Source organism: Rhea pennata, chromosome 5 (assembly GCF_028389875.1).
Source record: "Rhea pennata isolate bPtePen1 chromosome 5, bPtePen1.pri, whole genome shotgun sequence".
Taxonomy (NCBI): domain Eukaryota; kingdom Metazoa; phylum Chordata; class Aves; order Rheiformes; family Rheidae; genus Rhea; species Rhea pennata.
Genome location: NC_084667.1, coordinates 31586770 through 31606184, shown reverse-complemented (window position 1 = coordinate 31606184; position 19415 = coordinate 31586770). Strand labels below are relative to the sequence as shown.

General features: G+C 39.4%; 1 protein-coding gene across 3 annotated transcripts in view; it reads right to left on the bottom strand.

The window, feature by feature from the left end:
- Nucleotides 1-18406, bottom strand: part of SYT9 (synaptotagmin 9) — a 63291-nt gene extending 44885 nt beyond the window's left edge. For all 3 annotated transcript variants that reach the window (XM_062576557.1, XM_062576556.1, XM_062576559.1), the window contains exon 1: nt 18250-18406. In XM_062576557.1, coding sequence (XP_062432541.1) covers nt 18250-18397 — 148 coding nt within the window. In that variant the 5' untranslated portion in view covers nt 18398-18406. The remainder of the gene's footprint in view (nt 1-18249) is intronic.
- Between the last annotated feature and the right edge of the window lie 1009 nt (nt 18407-19415).

Sequence of the window (19415 nt, the reverse complement as noted above, 5' to 3'; positions counted from 1 at the left end):
CCTTTTCTCTCATGCATGTACTCACACCTGCATTTCCAAGTCTAAGACTTACATATCTCAATATGAGCAGAAAGCTAAGATTCTGGTGCTAAGTAAATATTAAATACATAAAGTGGCCGCTGACATAAACTCAATAAATGATGTTCTCTCTGGGGCCTTGATGGTATTTAAGAAACAGTTATTTTAGCACACAAACAGGATTATGACCACTGAACATATACAGTTTTTCAAATCATCTGGTTATAAATGGGTTAATTAAATAATTGAGTTCTGAGAAAGCTGTCATCTCCTTAATAATGAGCCCACATGCACCTACTTTCTGTTACACAGTAGGCATATTGCCACCACATTTGAAGTACAAACTGACATAATGAACAGACTTTGGAAGAGAAGGTGGCACAGACAACTGAGAAGTCATGTCATCATACACTGCAGCTTAAAGGGAATGCTAAGCATAAATTACAAAGTTGTAAAAAAGAAAAAATACTGGCAGATCACAGTGAAAACTTAAACCACGTAAGTAAATATAGTCATGCTGTTAGTGGAAGGCCTAAGCAATAGCATTTCTCTAAAATCATGTTTTTTACAGTAAAGATTTGCAGTAGTGTTCCATACAATAATATCATCTTTTTGGGACATGTATATATAATTGCTGTAAAAAGTAATAGCCTCTTCTGACATGTAATTTTGCAGGTTTCAATCCTGTTATGCTCTATTCTAAAGCAAATTCTGCATTAATCTTTTATTATCAAAGAACCATTTTACGTATTATGTAAGAACATTAATCTGATAATTAAGTGAATGGAGAATATCAAAATAATCAACTGAATTAAAAGCAAGCTCCAAAGCAGCTTGAATGTGCTGGAAATCAATCCATTATATACTTACTTAGGCTTATGTTTCCACTTGCAGATGGTAAAACAAATACCAATCTCTGTTTACATTGTGTATTCTGATAGGTGACATTTCTAATATTTTAGATGCATCTTTATTGTCATTATTTGTCATATCTTGTCTCCTGGAGAAATTTTGTATCTTGTGCTAGCAGCATGTAGAATCTACACTCATTCTACTGGATTTGCATTTTCATTAATTAAGTTAACTTGACTAGATCTGCTTCTTATCTCCTGAAATTATTCTCTCTAGAAAAATTAGAACAGCTCAGTCTTTAATATAAGGAACTACAGAATATCCTCTCTGCTTTACAAGGAACGAGCAAATGTTTATTATTAACTGTTCCTTGATCAACCCACTAAATGGAAAGAGCAGGTGTTATTAGCCCAAACTGAAAAACAGACCTGTGCTCCAACATCCAAATTGTAGCCACTATCAGAGGGTAACGTAGCTCCCCTTTCCTGTAAAAGAAAATTTTGCAGATTCCTGTTCTTTTTCTTCTGTGTGTTCTTTGCTCTCCTAGATTGCTTCTTGGCAAAGCTCTCTCTTTTTCTGAGGTTTCTAGACAGACCACATCAGCTTTGGAGCTCTGATTGTTTAAACTGAAAAAATTGTCAGGCTACACTGGCAGCAGAAGAACCTGTGTGAGGAATTTAGTGTTTCTTCCACTTTTTCTTACAGAATATGTAGAGGAGATGTATTGATTTTCAGATTTACTGTATAATTCCTTATACAACAAAAAAACCCAAGTCTCACAGATAACACAAACGTAATTCGTTTCAGTACTTTTAGCCCTAGTCTTCCCAAATAACATACGCGGCATCTCTATTAGTGAGTTAGCATTGGGACCCAGGGGAAGGGGGAGAGGAGGATTCTTTTGGTGCAGTTTTGCTTTGCATCTACAGTTGGAGTCTGGCTGTGCTCACCTGAGTGCACCACTGATGTGTCTGAGGTAGTTTCTCTCCTGGCTGCACTGCGATGTAGGGTCCTCCTGCAGTTTGCACTCCAGGCTTGCCTGATGCATGCCTGGAACTGGGAACTGGCAACCGGCACGGACTTCACTGCTGGTGAAGGCACAACACGCACAAACAGTCCTGTAATCATAATTGTGTGCGGCTACCCAAACTGCTGTCCTTCTGCCTTTTGTGCCACGCTGCTTGGTAACGTAGATGTACCTGTACTGCCTTTACGCGTGAATTATGGAAGTAAGTAGAATACGTAGTGCAAGACTACAAGTTTGCTATGTGAGCTATGTCAAAATTTTACTATTTTTTTCTGAAAAAAAAACTCAAAGATCTCCTTATTTTGAATGTTCTTATAAGCAATTAACTTTCTCCAACTTTGAGGTCCCAGCAGCAAAGTAGTAATGTACTGTATGCTTTAGAATAAATACAGTATAGCAATTACAGTTAATTGCAAATGAGATTCTCCATTAGGCCTAAGATGAAACAAAGGACACAAGCAATTTAACAGATTGCACTTTCAGTGCCAGAATCAATTAATACTTTCCAAATCCTATAAACATTAACAGTAATTAGTAAGCTGCATGTCACTGAGTGTCTTTGACTGATGTCCAGCATGTACAATCTTGTTATGCTTAGCTGTTAGAGAAGACATACTAACAACTGTTCTAACAGGCAGTCTACAGCATGCATTTTTTGTGAGAGAATTACAAATCTTCATGTGTACATACTGCTGCTGCCAGGGGGGCTCAAGCCTGTGTAGGCCAGCCTCTGGATGCCACTGATAGCAGGAATTCTGACTAATAATTAATTACTAGGCAATGCTAACCAAAACAGAATGAAGCTGAATATGAAGTAGTATTCATAGCACTGAGCATAGTATTCAGTTTGATTCACTATTAGATGATGTTAGTATCAGAGGATTACAGATCACTTCAGGGGTTATTCTGCAGTGAAATACCACCAGTTGCAGCGTATCTTACTTCTTCTAAAACATAATTTAAAACATATTAAGTTCAGTCAAGCAATAAATAAGAAAAAGAAGATAAATAACCTTTCCAGGAAGAGAAATTATAATCATGGTATACAGCATAGCTTTTTTCTAAGGACTAGTTCAATCGTAGTTGCTTTCTCCAGTGACCAGCTGGAGATCAGCCCTCCGTGTTGTACACCGGTCTCTCAGTGGGAGTGCACATAAACAAACGGGCTGTAGCCAAGGGGCCGCTAACTTTGCAGCGGTCTTCTCTCGACTCATGGCTGTTCTTCTTCAGGCCTCTTCCAAGGGGGCTCCAGAAGTGCAGCAGGAGAACAGCTGCTATCCCCCACTCCCTTACAGTTATGAATTGTGCATGTGTGCGGAATTACAAATAGGGCATAAGGAAGAAAATGTTGGCAGAAGCCCTATGTTCTCAGAAACCATAATACCACAGCAACGGGATACTAAAATACCAAAATAAGCGAAACTCCCTATGCACTGTGCGGAAACACTGAGCCACAGCTTTTCTATCTTTTCTCCTTCCCAAGGAAGCACTCTGCTGGATTACTCTTAGATCTGAGGAATTCCTTTTTTTTTTTTTTTTTTTTTTTTTTTTTTTTTTTTTTTTTTTTTTTTTTTTTTAAGAACTCCAAGACTTCTGCTACTTCTAAGGAGGGGGGAAAAAAATCATATAATACAATGGTATAAAGTGATGGTAAGTTTCTAGCTGCTGTTTTTCCATTTTCTTCTCTCTACATTTTTTATTCTTGCCCAGAAAATACAGTAGGAATGGTGGTTTCCTCTCAGGAGAGACCTTGCTAACTGGAATGCTGGTGATGGAGTTTGTTATTTTTTCAGCTGATTCACCAGTATGATTTTAGGGCAAGTTTTTTGAACACTTAGTGCTTTTTTTCTTTGTAATTCAAGATCCATAGGTAGATAAGGCACTCACCAGTTTTCACTTCTTGTCCTGATCCTGTATGGCCAGTAATAATAACCACCCACAAATCCTATGGTTTGATTTTATTAGAAAAAAATATACATAAAACTACATTACATGAACATTATTTTAAGCTTTCTCTTTAGAATCAGGTGCTTGCATAAATCCCTCCTTCAGGAAATGTATCTGATCGTATTTCCTTTAAATTAAAACTCTTTTGACCCTTGGGTTGACATTTAACAAGCTACATATGCCTCAGCAAGTTAGCCAAGATTACCTTTTGCACTATAAATTTCTAAATCTGCTGGCAGTGCACAGCACTGGGGGGAAAGTGACCGCATTCTTATATTTTTATGGAATATAAAAAAATATGGTGTTTGTGAATCTCTTGTTACAGCATACATTCGTTATTCAAGACAAAGGGAATAAATGCGATAACGATACATGATTGTTCAGATCATTATAATACTTGGACAAGTAATTTCAACAGAAATAGTCACTTCTTATTTTCTGTAACCACTATAAGGCTAGGATTTGCAAAAATACTTGAAGGACTTAACTATCAAACTCCCACACAATGTCAGTAGGGTGTAAGTAGATTCACTCGTGCATTTCTTTGAAAATTTTACTCTCAAAGATTATTCAGAGTTAAAAAAAAAATTACAGAAATCATGAGGTCAAATTTGGTGGCTCTGTTTTAGCAGCTTTTGAAATCAGAGCTACAGCAGAATTAAAATTTACCCCCAAATTAGTTAAAATCAGCTGAATATAGGGAAAGGGTATATTCTCTTGAATGACTAAAAAGTGCTGTTTGGAAAAAGAAAATGTTTCTCTTGTAAGGATAAAATTATAATTGTGCCCTTTTTTTTTAATTAGAGTGAATATATCATTAAATCCAATTAACTTAAAACAAAAAACCTTAAAGAGATGCATGTTCCAAATTTCTAGACTTCTGAAAATCAGGCTATTAGGAGATTGCTCAGTAGACAATGAGTTGCGTAACTATTAAACAGTTTCTGTAGAGGACTTTCATATAAGGGGTGACGGTTCACCTTAGAAGTTATATAAAAATGAAAAAAAGCATGTTGAGGTCTGCTAACAAAATAAATAAGTAAATATGCTTAAAAAACAGTAAAAATCCACTGTTTAATCATGGTGGGAGGAGGCACGTTAAAAAACCTTTCTCACAATGAAAGATATTTTTATTGCATATTCCCGCTACAATAATGTAAAAAGGATTAGCATTATTGTAGTCCTCATGCTAAGATGTGCATTTACAAAACTAACCAGACCATGACAGTTAATGTTTGAAACCCTTATGCTGAAAAAGAGGTACTAAACTGCAAAATGCTGAGCTATCCAAAAGATATCTAAAAGTTAACCTGTTACTACTGTTGCACAGTGAGAAACAGGCTAGAGACTGGGGTAGGATTTAGTCTGCAAACATAAATTGAAGCTTACAAAGAGATAGCAAGAATAAATTCCATATCTAAACATTAAGATTAAGCCCAGCACAGAAACAGAGGGATTGAAATCCTGCTTGAGCTTTTATTCCTGTTTGGATATATATCCCATCAAATCTCTGCATCTCAATTATTGCTTCCTTGCTGATAACACAGGCACATCTTTATTTACTAACCTACAAAGGAAAAAAAATTGTTTATTATTTATAAGAGAAAAGTGCTGAGACACCCCAATGGAGCAGAGACTCTTGTCTGATCGCTATTAAAATACAAAGAGCCATATTCAGGAAAACAACTTTCAACCCAAGTCCTTGGGCCTACTGTTTTCTCATGGCTGCTTGCTAGGCTGTTTTCTGCTCGGTGCTTTACTGTCATCACATTTCAAACATGCCCATGGATTACATACAAGGGATTAGCTGGAATTTTGACCGCACATCAGTATAAAAAAGGCAACATGACTGGCAGCATAAAAGCAGCATAGAGAGACTTCTGGCAGATCATATACTAAGTCACCTGCACAATTAAGGCAAAAAACAAACAAACAAACATTGTTTTCTCAGTACCCAATTAGTATCCTATCCAGTCAACATACTACCATCTCTAAACAGTATCAGTGAATCAAACAGGTTTGTGTTGACACAATATAGAGTAATATTTGATTCACAAGCATTTGCAGACAGGCAAATGTATGTTCACAATTCCGATTTCAAATAGCTTTAGCTAAGTCTTTCCATTATCTTAAATGAACATGTCAGTATCATTCCATTAATTCATTTGCTGAGTCAGGAAATACTTTTTTAAAGCTTTTTTTCAAAGACTATTAAGTAAAAGGGTAAACAGCATTTAGGTTTCTTAAAGTCAACTATATTAATATTTCTCTCAGAAATACTTAATGGCTTAGTGCGTATCTTTCTGTTTGCTGTCATTTACTGGGAACAATACTGCCTCAAACACTGTAAAAATAGGGTCTTTCCCCGTTAGTCCAGGGCTAGTTATGTAATACTTCTGTACATAACATTTTCCTAGTCCTGTTCAAAGAAAACCATCTTCAGTTAGTGGCAACATTCCCATATTAATAACCCTGGCATGTACTGTATTATTTACAGTGAATCCAAGATCTTATATGGATACAGACTTTGAGGTGATGTCTTTTCTAACATCAGTTATATTATGCATGGCAGGTATTCTGGTATATTTAATGCAACTGTGCTTCAGAGTGCTGGGACTGCTACAGAAGAATTAAGAATTGTAAAAAGTGGTTATTACAGCTTTGGATATTTTATACTCTTGGAGTCCATGAACTTGTGTATTTCCCTGATGCAGCTGTCTGCTCTTGCTGTCATGCATTTCACTACCTTCCTTTACTGATTGGTTTATCACATCTAGTTTGCTGATGCATCATTGATATAGCATTTTAAGGCAATAATTTTATAGCTTTCTGATCTGTTTTGCTTACTGATAGAATAAAAAAGGATTTTATGTGCCTCGTATAGTAGGACTTGATGCAGCAGTGGTGACAGGAGGAGGGAAAGTAGCAGAGGACGGAGCTTCTTTGCTCCTCCATCTCTCCTACAGCGTATCTTCTACTAGATACTGATAAAAGTGTTGGAAAAAGGGAAGGGAGAATAGGGAGAGAAAAGCACAGGGAAGAGGGAGAGGGTTGAACAGTGATGCATTTATTCTTGGCAAAAAAATCTTACCAAGTCAGCAAGACCATCCTGAGAAAAAGCCCAGGTGGGAGACAAGCAGGGATGCTTCTCCAGAGAAAAGGGCCTGGTGAAATAAAAGGCAGTACTGATTTGTGGTCCTGAATTCCCTGATTTCCCCCCGCCCCTTCCCTCCTAGCTCTCACGATTTTGAATGAAACATTAGTACTGCTTCAGATGCTTCTTCCCTCCAAGGCCAATCGGCTGCTCGGCAGGGCGTGAAGCGATTGTTCATTTGAACAGCTAACGAGGAAGCGGAAGCACAGGGCTAATTCTAAGACTCTTCCAGCACAGCTGAAGCTTGTATTTGCCTTGACACAAGGGGAATGACCTGAAGAGCCTCTATCCACTTTGGAATAAGAGAAGTGGTACTGCATTAATTCTGAGTAAACAAGCTTGACATGTAGGAAGAAATAATCTTTCACTAGACAACCATGAACAGTTAACATAGTTTTGAGATTTGAGTAGAGACCTTGTCCTGCTTAGTACCATGGCAACAACCACCACTGGAAATCTTCCTCAGGAGAGGGGTACGGAAAATGGAGGAAAAACAGCCAAAACATTGGGTATGTAAAATATTTTGACAAAATTCCTGTTCCATCTTCTTTTAATGTATTTCTTTTAGAGCCTTCAGAAGTAAAAATAAATCCTGATATTGTATTTCAGTTGTTGCTGAAGGTGAAAAAGCACTTCTCCCCTGTCAGGCGGAGGAAAAAAGTTGAGGTGGCTGAAGCTGTTGCTGGTCTGCTGTTGCTATTAAAGTCTGTTCTGGTTTCTAGCTCCCAAGAAAGACACAAAAGAAGAGACAAAACTACATCAAAGGAGGAACGTGCAGTTTTGTTCACAGTGCAGAGTCTCCCTTGCAATACTACAGCCACAGAAGGACACACACAACAGTTATTATCAAATCTCTCTGGCAAACCTGTATCTGTGCAATACTATTTTGGGCACAGCTTTTAACTATTTTATAGTCACTGTCTCATGGCAGCTGTATGAAAGAAATCATCTTGACTAGCCAAACCACTCTTTATAACACAACGGAACAAGGGACATAGGAGAATGAATGAGGTAGGCATGAACAAGACCTATTAGCTTGAGAATGAGAGCAGATAAAAATGTTACAGCTTCTACATTTAGGAGAAGCTGGCAGGAACAGTGAACTGTATAGGAAATAGCTGAGGTGACAGCTTTTCCTCATTAGATGAAGCTATAACAGTAAAGCTTTCTCTTTCCTGTTTAGCCATATCCCTAGTGACTGTGTCAAATTATACTTTCTCGGGCAGGCTTGTCAAACTAAGAACCCTCTTACAAAAGTAATAATGGGACCCCAAGATAGCCAAAGCTTTTAGCTTTTTTTACAGTGACCTCCCAAAAGATCAAAAGGCTTTTAAATTCAGAAAAAAGCAAATTTCCCTATAAAATAGGGAAATAAAACTAGAAATATAATTTTACAAGAGAAAGTGCAAAGTGAGTAGGGTTAACAGAAAGAAAAACGGCATATGTACAACTTTCCCTGCCTACTATGTCCCTGTAGGCAGGTCCTCAAACCCAGGCCTCAGTTTGGTTTACTCCATTTTCTGCCTGCCAGCAAATCTGCTCAGTGCTCTTTGGTCCCTTAGGAACAGGAGTGATGTCTGTCCCCTCCGAGGCCTGGCTGCCTGTTCTGCTCTGCTCCTCGAGCCAGTCTCGCGAGCTGCCCAAGCGGCAGGCTGCCTGCCCGGGGCTGCAGCACTCTTGCCTGCTGCACCTGGAGGTTTCCGGACCCCTGGCTGAGGGGGCTCGGTGGCTATGCCGGTAACAGAACCCATTCCCACCAAGGTCCGTTTCACCTCTTCTTCTTCATGGAACTGACAACAAACAAATCAAGGGGGAACAACCTCTTACCTTCCTTAAGGTTTAGCACTTAAGCCTAATTTCTAGTCCCTATTTTCCAGTTCCATACTGATTTTCTTCACAAGATAAGATGATCTCATCACAGTCCTTAATTGGGATGGAGAAAACTTCTGCTTTGATTCATTCAATCTACCATTAGCATTTGATAATTAAAAACAAGGCGGGGGGAGGGTGGACCTGGAAAAGATAAAGACTGAGCTGGACTTTTGATAGCATGTATGCTTTAGAGGCATCTGCAGTAAGACGAGCTTTTCTTGGTGGCATGCTCTGCTGCTAAGAAGAGGACAATCACAAAATTAAACTGAACTCCAATACTCTTGGAGCTGCTAGTTTAGATTTTTGTCTTGTATTGTCCCAAGCACATTGTTAAAGCTTAAAGAAATAGTACTGGTAACAGGAGAAGTGTTCTGTTCAGAGCTTGTTGTATTTTGAATCTGTTTTGCTGTGTTTGGTTGCTAACAGCCCTAAAAGCCCTTTTCAGAAGATAACTGTCGTAATGCCATTGCTGCATATCCGACGTGAGCCGGATTCTGTTAAGGGGACTGGAATCGCACTCAGCTAGAACCTACTCAATACCTGGTGTGTGTCTCTGTAGCCAAACTCAGAAATGTTCTGCTGCTTTATGCTGTGCAAAGACTTCAGCATAATGAATACTCGAGAACACCCTATTTATGGTAGGCATTCCAAGAAATCTAGATTAGAAATATAGAAATTCAGAATAACTAGCTACTAGTAACTATTAACATCCATAATGTTCTCCAGGGAAAATAAAAGAAACTTCTCTTTCAAATGGCTAAAGCATCTGGTACAAATGGAAATATAGCACTCTTTGGTCTTACTGATAACTAGCGTTATACCATCCTTTTTTTTGTAGAATAACTTGTATTGAGTTACAAGTTAATAATTAGTTATACATTTTGATTGATGTAAAACTCTTCCAATAATATCTTAATATTTATTAATGAAACCATAACTGTATAGACATGAACCTCTTCCAAATTACAAAACTAGAAAAGGTTGTAGAAGAAAACTCTGAATAGAAATTTCTATCGCTGTGGCCAGTTGCCTGTTGAGATAATTGGTATGTAAGATGGGTCAAATATATCGACTGAACAGCAGTGTGATTACATTCTCAAATTATACTAAATCTGAGGAGATAACAAGCAATACTGCTGAGGTATAAAATACTAAGAGGTATAAAAAGATTAGAAATGAGGGCAGTAAATAAAATGAGAAACTGCTTGAGAAACGTAGCGGGGACATCCAGATGAAAAAGTCAAAATCTAGGAAGCAAATGAAGAGACCAGACACAATGTAACCTAGGTAAGAACCAATGAAGACTGGTTTACAAAAAGATATTTTAAGAGGTAAATATCAGTGTTTGGCTAATAATTGCATATACACACAAAAAGTCCATCTGTTGGGGAAAAAGTATTTGGGGAGTCTTATAAACAGAGTAGATAGATAAACAGATAAAAGTGATAAATTTTGAACAAACTCCCTCATGAAAATGTAGCAGACTGAGAAAACATTCCCAAGGGAAGTTTTGAAGACTTTATCACTTTGGACATGTAAGGACACTGCAAGGAATGATCCCATTTCAAATCCTAATTCCTATTATTTTACATGCACTTTGAAAGTTTTAACTCTGAAATTATTAGTATCTGACTTTTTTTTTTTTTTTTAAGTATGTTGCATTTACATTAACAATCCAAAAGATTTTTCTGACTTGTACTCTTTCAACATTTATCTTCAATATACACACATCAACTGTAACTTAACTAAAGACCTATATGTCTATATGCCAGTTCCGACTCCATCCACTTCTGAATTCTATCTAACCAAAATAAGATAAATTCCTGTAGTGCATGTGTCTGCTGAAGGAAGCCAAACTGATTTTACTTGATTAAAGAATGAATTAAAATCCAAAAAATGCAGCAAATTAAAACACACAAGATTCAGTGTGATTACAATAATTAATACAACTAATGTGCAAACCACCAGCTATTATGCATAACATTTTTTTAATGTTATAGAATTTCTCTGTTCTTTATACTCATTATTTAAAAGCACTGTAGAATATGCAAAGACGACTTATCTTGTAACTTCAGGAATTAAAGATTTTATAAGCTGGAACTGACAGCATTCTTTATAAAAAAAAATCCTTCCATCTGTAATTAATTATTCTGATGAGCTCTTGAACTAAAATTGCTGCCTTGTAAACTCGCGTATTTTGTTAACAATCTGACAGGGACATAAAGCTTTAGACTAAAATAATCTTTATCTCTTCAGTCTACATAAAGCCACAAAAGAGCTTAAATTAATGACAAAATGCTGCAAAAATGCAGAACATAGGAAGTCCTTAAGTACAGCTTTGCACTAAACCAACAATGATCATTATTTTCAGTAGTGAAGAACGAAAACCTGGAAATGAGATTTTAAATGTAAATTAAAGAGTAAATTGCAAAAATATAATGTTCTCTAATGTTCCAATAAGGAAAAGGCCAGAAGTAATAGCTTTCAGTTAAGAGTTTGTCTCAACTATGTATTAAGAATATGATTGTGACCGTATTACTCAATCTGTAGCAGTCACCTGCCAAAGAATCACTGCTGCCACAACATGACAGAGGAGATGGGAAGGAGCTGTAACTGCTTCCCTCCTGTCTATCACAGAGATGAAGGAGGAACAGGAAGAGCTTTGGCTCCATCCCTTCTTCCCAACCCAGAAGCAATTCTGAGAAAACAAATCCCTAACTCCTGAGTGTCAGAGCAGTCCTCTAGGTCTGCTGTGTCAACATAGCTCTGCCTATGTGCAAAGCCCTAGCAGACCACTAGGGTACAAAGAGGAGTCATGGATAGAATTAAAAAGGGAAAAATTAATCTCTCTCTCAGTCATCCGATAGTGTAAAATACTTGCCCAAGGAAAGTAATGGAAGATTCATTGACAGATGTTGCATTTCGATGACCTGATTAAAAAAAAGCTAATCAAAGTAAGGAAGGAGCAAAAAATACCACAAATATATGAGAATGTACTATTCAGTGCTAAAATACACTTGCATCTGTTGATCAACAGCAATGACATTTGTGACACAGGTGGAGGTTACCAAGCAGTTTAGTTCATGTTTATTTTCTGCAGCCAGTTCAAGGATGCAGATCCTGCTAATGCTTCACAAGAGGAAAAATTGCAGTATATGTTCACATGCCATACTGGCGTGCAACCTCAGTAAAACCTGAGTAATACTGAATTTAACTTGGTTTGCTGTTCATAAAGCTGTTTGTTATGGCAGCCATCATTTTGGAGTTAGATTCCTCTTAATTATCAGTGTAATTAAACTCTCACAAATTAGTTTGGAAAACAAATTTCCAAAAAGGTATCCAGAGGGAAATGTGGCTGATGAGTTGTGCTAGGGTCACCCAAATTAATGCAGAAATGTAACCATTCAGAAATTTGCCAATATTGAACCGCAGCATTATTGTAACACATGTTCATACATTTTTGAGGAATTAATAGCCCATAAATTTACTAAAATAACAACTCTACTTAAGTGATTGAAGTTTTGTGTCTCCAAACTTAAATTGCTGCCTGCAAAAATTCAACTTACTGATATTTCTTAGGAAACTATAATTAGCAAACTCTCCCTCCTGTCCTATATACCTAAGAGGAATACACAGATCCTGTTGAAACAGGAGAATTATGACAAACAAAGCTTTAGCAGCAAATATAGACATATGTACAAGGGCTAAATTCCACGTACTGTTATGTAAGAAAGGCTATATGGTATTTAGGTACCCTAATTTTTAAGGGATTGTTGTTTCTGTGATTACTTTTTAGGCAGTTTTCAATTATGTACATCTCAGTTACTGACAATTCAAAATAACCATCTGCTTTAACATTCAGGGCACATTTGTAAGAAACTTACATAAGCTGTGGGATGTCCCTGGATAACTGACTTCTCATTTAGTTGGTATGTTATTCTGACTTTTAGGTTTACTTCACAAATCTGCTTGCAAGGACTTCTGTAAATAATTATTGTTTATATAAAATATATATACACTATATAGAGAGCGCATATTAGTAAATATACTTTCTTTAAAACACAAACAAGTATAGTTGACACAGTCAACTGAAAAAATGTAAAATGACTTCAGTAGTGCAAGGATCTGTCCTTTCATGTTTGAGCAGTATTTGACTATGCTACAACCTGATTGAGACTCAGGATCACAGCTGTATAATAGAAGCAATCTTTCCCGTCTTCCTTTTCTCTATTTGTTAAGTACAAATTATAACTAAAACATCTATACATATCTAGGTTACTTGTAAAAAGAACAGATTTGTATTCTGTGGAAATTATACCGTCACATTAAAGTAAAATCTTTATCTAGAGAGATTATTATTTCATTTTCATTCGTATTTTATCTAGTTTTTTGAGGTTGCAGAGAAATAATTGTAGTTTGAGAGTTGTTGCAAACGCGCACGTCATTGCTTTTCTTTCAGCGTAGTTTGTTCATTTTTGCCCTTTAAATAGGTAACTGTAAAACTGGAAAACAGATTTCCCAAGAAATCCAAATACTAAAATTGTGCATAAGAATTAAGTAATTGGAAGTATACTTTTTAAAACAATGATGAATAAGAGTCTTAAATTAATTCTACTACAAGAATGTAACTTTACCTTCAATAGCCATCACGTTTCTGTGCCTACTTTTTTTGGTTTCTTGACTACATTCAACTATCTTTAATTTGATTAAATACTAAAATCTGTCCTTCTATTGCTATGTAGTATTGATCTCCTACTAATGACCTGTAGCGTATTTTATGTCTAATACCTCTCACTAAGCCCACAATATTCATTATGTATTCAATTTTAGCATATACTGGTCAATTGTAAAGTACCATAATTAAGAACAACATAATAGTTTATTGGCTTATCCTCAAGATGTGCAATCCAATACAAGAGACAAGAATAGGAAGCTTTACTTTTTGTTTCAACTCTCATTATTCTGCTCACTGTGACATTAATGAAAATTCATCATGATTAATGGCCTACTGTCTTTATATATCCTTTCCCTTCATAAACATCTTTCTTCTTATCCACTCTGCAGGTTCCTAAAAAGTTTCCTGTGACCTTTTCAATTTTTTTATCGTAAATTTTTAGCATTGCATCCTTTTTAATTAAAGGAAGAAAAATTCCTTCTGTTGAATGTGCTAAGGATATGTAATACTGTGTGAGGTAGTCTCAGCATAAAGGACAAGCCTTTATGCTTGTCCTTCACATAACTTACGGATATCTCAGCAAGTACCAGCAAACATAAAACTACACACTGAGCACTGCTGCTATACCTTGCATCCTACAGAAGGTACTCAGGCAGCAGAAGCAGTTGCAGAGTTGGGAAACCACTACAACAAAAGGCAATGCAGAAATGCAGCAGCTCTGCACAGAGCAATAGCAGCTAACCACTGCCATCCTTGGGAAATTGCTCTGTGATGAACCCTTGTAAAAATAGTAAAAATAAACAAGTGCTACAACATCAAGTAGTGGCAAAAACTTTTAGAGTGATTTCTGAAATATCATTTGAATCTGATGTAGCCAAGTTATTTAGAATGGAAGTGTAATCCACAGTCATTTGCCAGCTTGTAGACTTGAGAACATAATACTAGTTTTAATCAACAAAAGAAGGTTACTTACTTTTCCTCTCTCCTACACCAAACTTGTAACTATCCTATATGAAAAACGTCTAATTCTTCCTCCTGATTATTTTTTCTTCAAAGTGTCCATCTCTCTAACCATCCAAAGTCACATGTATGAAAATGTATGTCCCTTCTGGCAGTTTTCATTCATTGCTTCATCAAGCTTTTCAGTTAAAAAGTTGCAAGGTGAATCTACTAGAGGAATAGTCCACAAGGAAATGACTTCATCTTCCTGTTTTAACAAGGGTCTCTTCATTAATATTTCCTTCCTTCATATTTTTGATTACAAGTTCATATAATTCTTCCAGTAAAACAACTTCCATTCCTCATCTGCAAAATTTCTTTTGACTTTATCTGGTGTCATGGGGTACTATTATTTGATCTTGAGTGAATGTTTTCAAATGCCTGTATGACTAATGGTTTCCACCTGAGTATCTCTATCAGGTCCATATAAATTCTCCCCAATTAATATACTATATATCTAATGTGCTTAGAGTTTCTATGGCAATTTATCCTCATAAACTCCCTCTATGATATACAAATATTTTAAACATTTTACAAATAGGAAATGGAGGAGTGGAACAAAGATCCAGCTTATTAAGGTATCTAAATGCTTAAGGATGTAGACAGATGCCTACTGGGATTTTCAAAGGTGCTCTGACATGTAGCTCTCATTGGAGTAATTCAAGATTTTTCATTAAATACCTAATAAGCATTTTTAGTTTTCTGAATACCTTTATCATCTGACTTATCCCTGTCACCTTTAAATCCACTGGCTGAGTGCATTAAACCAGGAGCTGATTAGCCCTGAACTAATGCCGTAAGCACTTGTGCAATACTTCCCACAACAGGGCAAATTACACAAAAGATAAAGATTCTGTGCATATTGCAAGCATCTAGTCTACCCTCCAATCTGAGTGGCACCCCAAACATTCAGATGGAAGACAGATACACACAGAGCTTCAGATGCGAGGCAAGAAATGAGTTGTTCTCCAGAGATCTTGCTGCTCTGCACTGGGACTGAGGAGGGCATGAGGCCAAGTCTGTGGACAAACCCTGACATCTGGCTCAAGCAACCCCCTCAGTTCACTTCTTCCCTAAGATTTTGAATTTTCTGGTAGCCACTGCACCTGTACAGCCCTACTCTTACTCACATAGTACAGCCCACATAAAGACGATACATAGCACGTTTGGTTTGGGCCATTCCTTTATTTACCGTGTAGATGGCTTTAGGTGACTATGCCCTTTATTTTGCAAAAGCTTACATGTACAAATGCTGTCACATATGTTTGCTAGCTGCATTCTTCTCAGCTGTAACAATGTTGTATGCATTTTCAGATTGTTCCTTTGCCTGGCCTAAGAGAAAGTTGTTTGGTTTGAATAACACAAGTCATCTTCACAGAAGAAAAAACATTATGTTGTAAAAAAGCATCTTTTTCTTAATTCTGCCAAGAAGATGCTATCTTTCACCACAGGTTTTCTTCATATCCCATGTTGGGCCACCAGGTGCTAGAAAGTGGATGGATCAGGGCATATTAATGCCGTTTCACTATTAAGTCAGTGAAACTTGCTATGTAAATCAAGCTGGATTTGGTCCACATACTACCCTATCATTGCGACTTGTATTACTACTTCGATTTGTAAGTCAAGAAAACTGCCTTCTTATAGCCTATACCACCAAATCCAAGCACTGCCTAAACAAATCCCATGGGCATGCAGTTTACCTAGAACAACATAGGTATTTTATTAAAAAGAAATACAAGACAAATTAAATAAATTCCTAACATAATGTTGCTACTCTACAGGATTGGTTTCCAAGTCAAGGTTTATGAGTAATGTGCTGCCTGCAAGACCCTCTGAGACTGCTTGCAGCTGCAGAAAATAAAACGTTAAAATTGAGGCCAATAGAAAGATGCTGCCTGCAGCAAATCTGCACACTGTTGATGTACATTGGCTGAAAAGGTTAGGGATCACTGCTCGATATAATTAAGCAGGATTGCAATACCACCTTGTATGTCTCTTGTATGGTAATGGTTTAAGCAAAACCAGTGAAAATAAATACAGAAATCTTTTTTATCATTAGGTAGCAGTGATAAATTCTACTGAACACACTGTGCTTTAAAAATGCTCCCAAACAGATGTCAAGTATCCTTTTTGCCCAAAACTAAAAAAAAAAAAAAAAAAAAAAAAAAAAAACTTCTGAAAGAAATCTCAGAAGTTCTTATCTAAGTATCTGAGCCTGAAGTCTTGTATATGCTTTTCAAGTAATTTAGTATTCAGAATGAGCATGGATTTAAGTAGACATTTGGAAATTATCACCTGATATTCAAGTATGTGATTGATCCCCTTGTAAGTGAAAGTTGCAGAAAAATCACAGGTGCCTGTCACAAAAAAATTATTGCTTACATGAACAAATCTGCCTAATCTTTCTTTTTAAAAAAATCTTATCAAACATTTAATGAATCACTTAATATTTCTAACTGAGAGGGGAAGGCAGAATGGTTACAAATGCTCTGGATGGAAGCAAACTGAATGTTGGAAAATTCCTAATTCATTTATTGTGATGGAAGTCTTTTTCTCCTCAGTTTTCTTATATTTAGTAGATTACTCAAGGTCTTTCAGCGTATTCATACATTTGTCAGTGAGTTACACTTTGAATGCTTTTTTCAGACTCACCAATTACAAGAAAATCTTTTAGACTGCAATTAGACTGCTCTCTGCTAAATGAACTAATTTATTCCAGAGAATGTTAAAAAAATTAATACTGTCCTGTGATGATCAGCTGATCTAACACTAAGGTTTTTCAGTACTATAAACGTTCATCAGGTTTTTGGTGAACTCTTTAAATTTCTACTCGTACCGGTGCAAATTCAACTTGATAGAATATTAATAACTATAGTAAATTTCTACTTACAATTATAATTTGCCTCTCCCTTATATACAGAACATTATCAATCTTTCACCATTTTTGAGCAGCGGGAATTCAAGTTCCTAATTAAAAAACTTACTTCAGTGGAAGTTTTAAAATCAGACAATTATGCCCAGATACAACAAGCAAGGCAGCCATAATTAAAACACAATTAAAAACCCCTCAGTTTACGTCTTGTCAGACCGACAGTCCCCCCATTCCGACTTCTGTCACAGAAGCACACACACCAGACTGTTCAGCTCGCGAACACACAACCCCAGAAAGCTGGCGCTGACTGCTCCGCTCCAGCGCCCCACCGTCCTTGCAGCCTCCCGGGGCGCGCTGCGAGCGCCGCGGCAGCCGCGGGCCTGCGGCAAGTGGCGCCGGGCCGGGCCGGGCCGCGCCGGGCCGCGGCAGCGCGCAGGGCGAGCTGCCGGCGCCCGGGCTTGCTGCCGGCACGCAGGCGGTTAACGCTTTATTGCGCTGGGAAGAGCGATAGAGGAGGGATTTGCATCTCCTTGAGCAGTTGTGCTCCGAGCGCGTGTGAGGGCAAGAGGCGGGAGAGCTGGTGACAGCGGGGACCCGCGATGGCGCGGCTGCCCGGAGCCTCGGCGGGGCTCCCTTCCCCTTCTTCCCCTTCCCGGGCCGGGCCGGGCCGGGCCGGGCCAAGCCCCCGCCCGCCCGCCCGCCGCGCCGCTCGCGGCCCGGGGAAGCCCTCACGGCGGCCGGCAGCTCCCCCCCGCGGGACCGGCCCCGCCGCGGGACGTGCAGGGCGTTTGGGGCGGGAGGACGCGGGCGCCCGCGCCCGCCGCGGGCCCTACCTGCGTCGGTGAGGCGGGGCCGGGCTCTGTCCCGCAGGTAGTAGATGAAATCCCGGCAGTTCTCGTTCTCCACCGCCCCGACGGAGCACAGCTCGGCCAGCAGCTGCAGCGCTTTCTGGCAGATCTCGTCCTCCCTGTCGCCGGGCATCGCCCCCCAGCATCCTCGGCAGCGGAGCCCCGCGCTGCGGTCAGGCGCCGCGCCGCCGCCCGCCGCCCGCCTGCAGCCGCCCGCGCCGCCGGGCCGCCGCCCGCATCGTCTGCCGGCGGCGCCGGCCGCGCACCCCGCGCCTGCCCGCGCCGCCCTGCCGGGGCCGCCGGCGCCTCCCGCCCGCCGGCCGGGCGGCCGCGCCGCTGCTCGGGGGCGGAGCGGCTCCCACTAGTTGAATGCGAGAGCGGGGAGGGAAGGCGCCGCAGCACCGCGCCGCGCCGCGCTCCCCGGCGGGCAGCGCTCGGCCGCGGAGGCGGCGCAGCCTCCGCCCGCCCCCGGCGGCCGCCCCGGGCCGGGGGCCTCGGAAACGCCAACAGGGAGAAGCGCGAAACCAAACACTCAAAAAAAAAAAAAATAAATAAATAAAATAAAAAAGCAGAATAGCAGGAGGTGGCCAAGGTGAGGAGCAATGGAGAGGTACAGGCGCGCAGGGGCAGCGCGGGGGACGGCCGCTGGCTGGCCGAGGGAGATGGGGCCGCCGCAGCACCTCGGGCTCCGCGCTGGGAAGGGTCTTAACCGCTGGCAGCCAAGAAGAAAACAAACCCCAGGGTGTTTCCAGATCCCCAGGGATAGTTCAGTTGAGTCTGGAAGCAGAGGTGGAGGAAAACTTCTGAAGCACATAGAGTTCAGGAACAAAGATCAGTCTTGAACATAGGCCTTGATAAGCAGCAACCCTCCAGGAAATCCCCTCTCCTTCATTAGTCAGCCTAAACCTCTTCTTTTATACTCTACCTGTAATATTTATAAACAGCTTGGTAAATATTGTATGCCTTTTGTGTCTCACTGCCTATCCCTATTCAGAAATGATTACATTAACTCAACTAATTGTCTGGAAATCATTTGCTGTAATCAGTGCAGGCACTCGCTGTGCAGAAGCCACTGCAGGTGAGAACGTGGGAACGTGCTTCTCCTGTGGAGAGTGGCGATCCTCAGTTCAGTTACGTTTGGCCAATGGGCT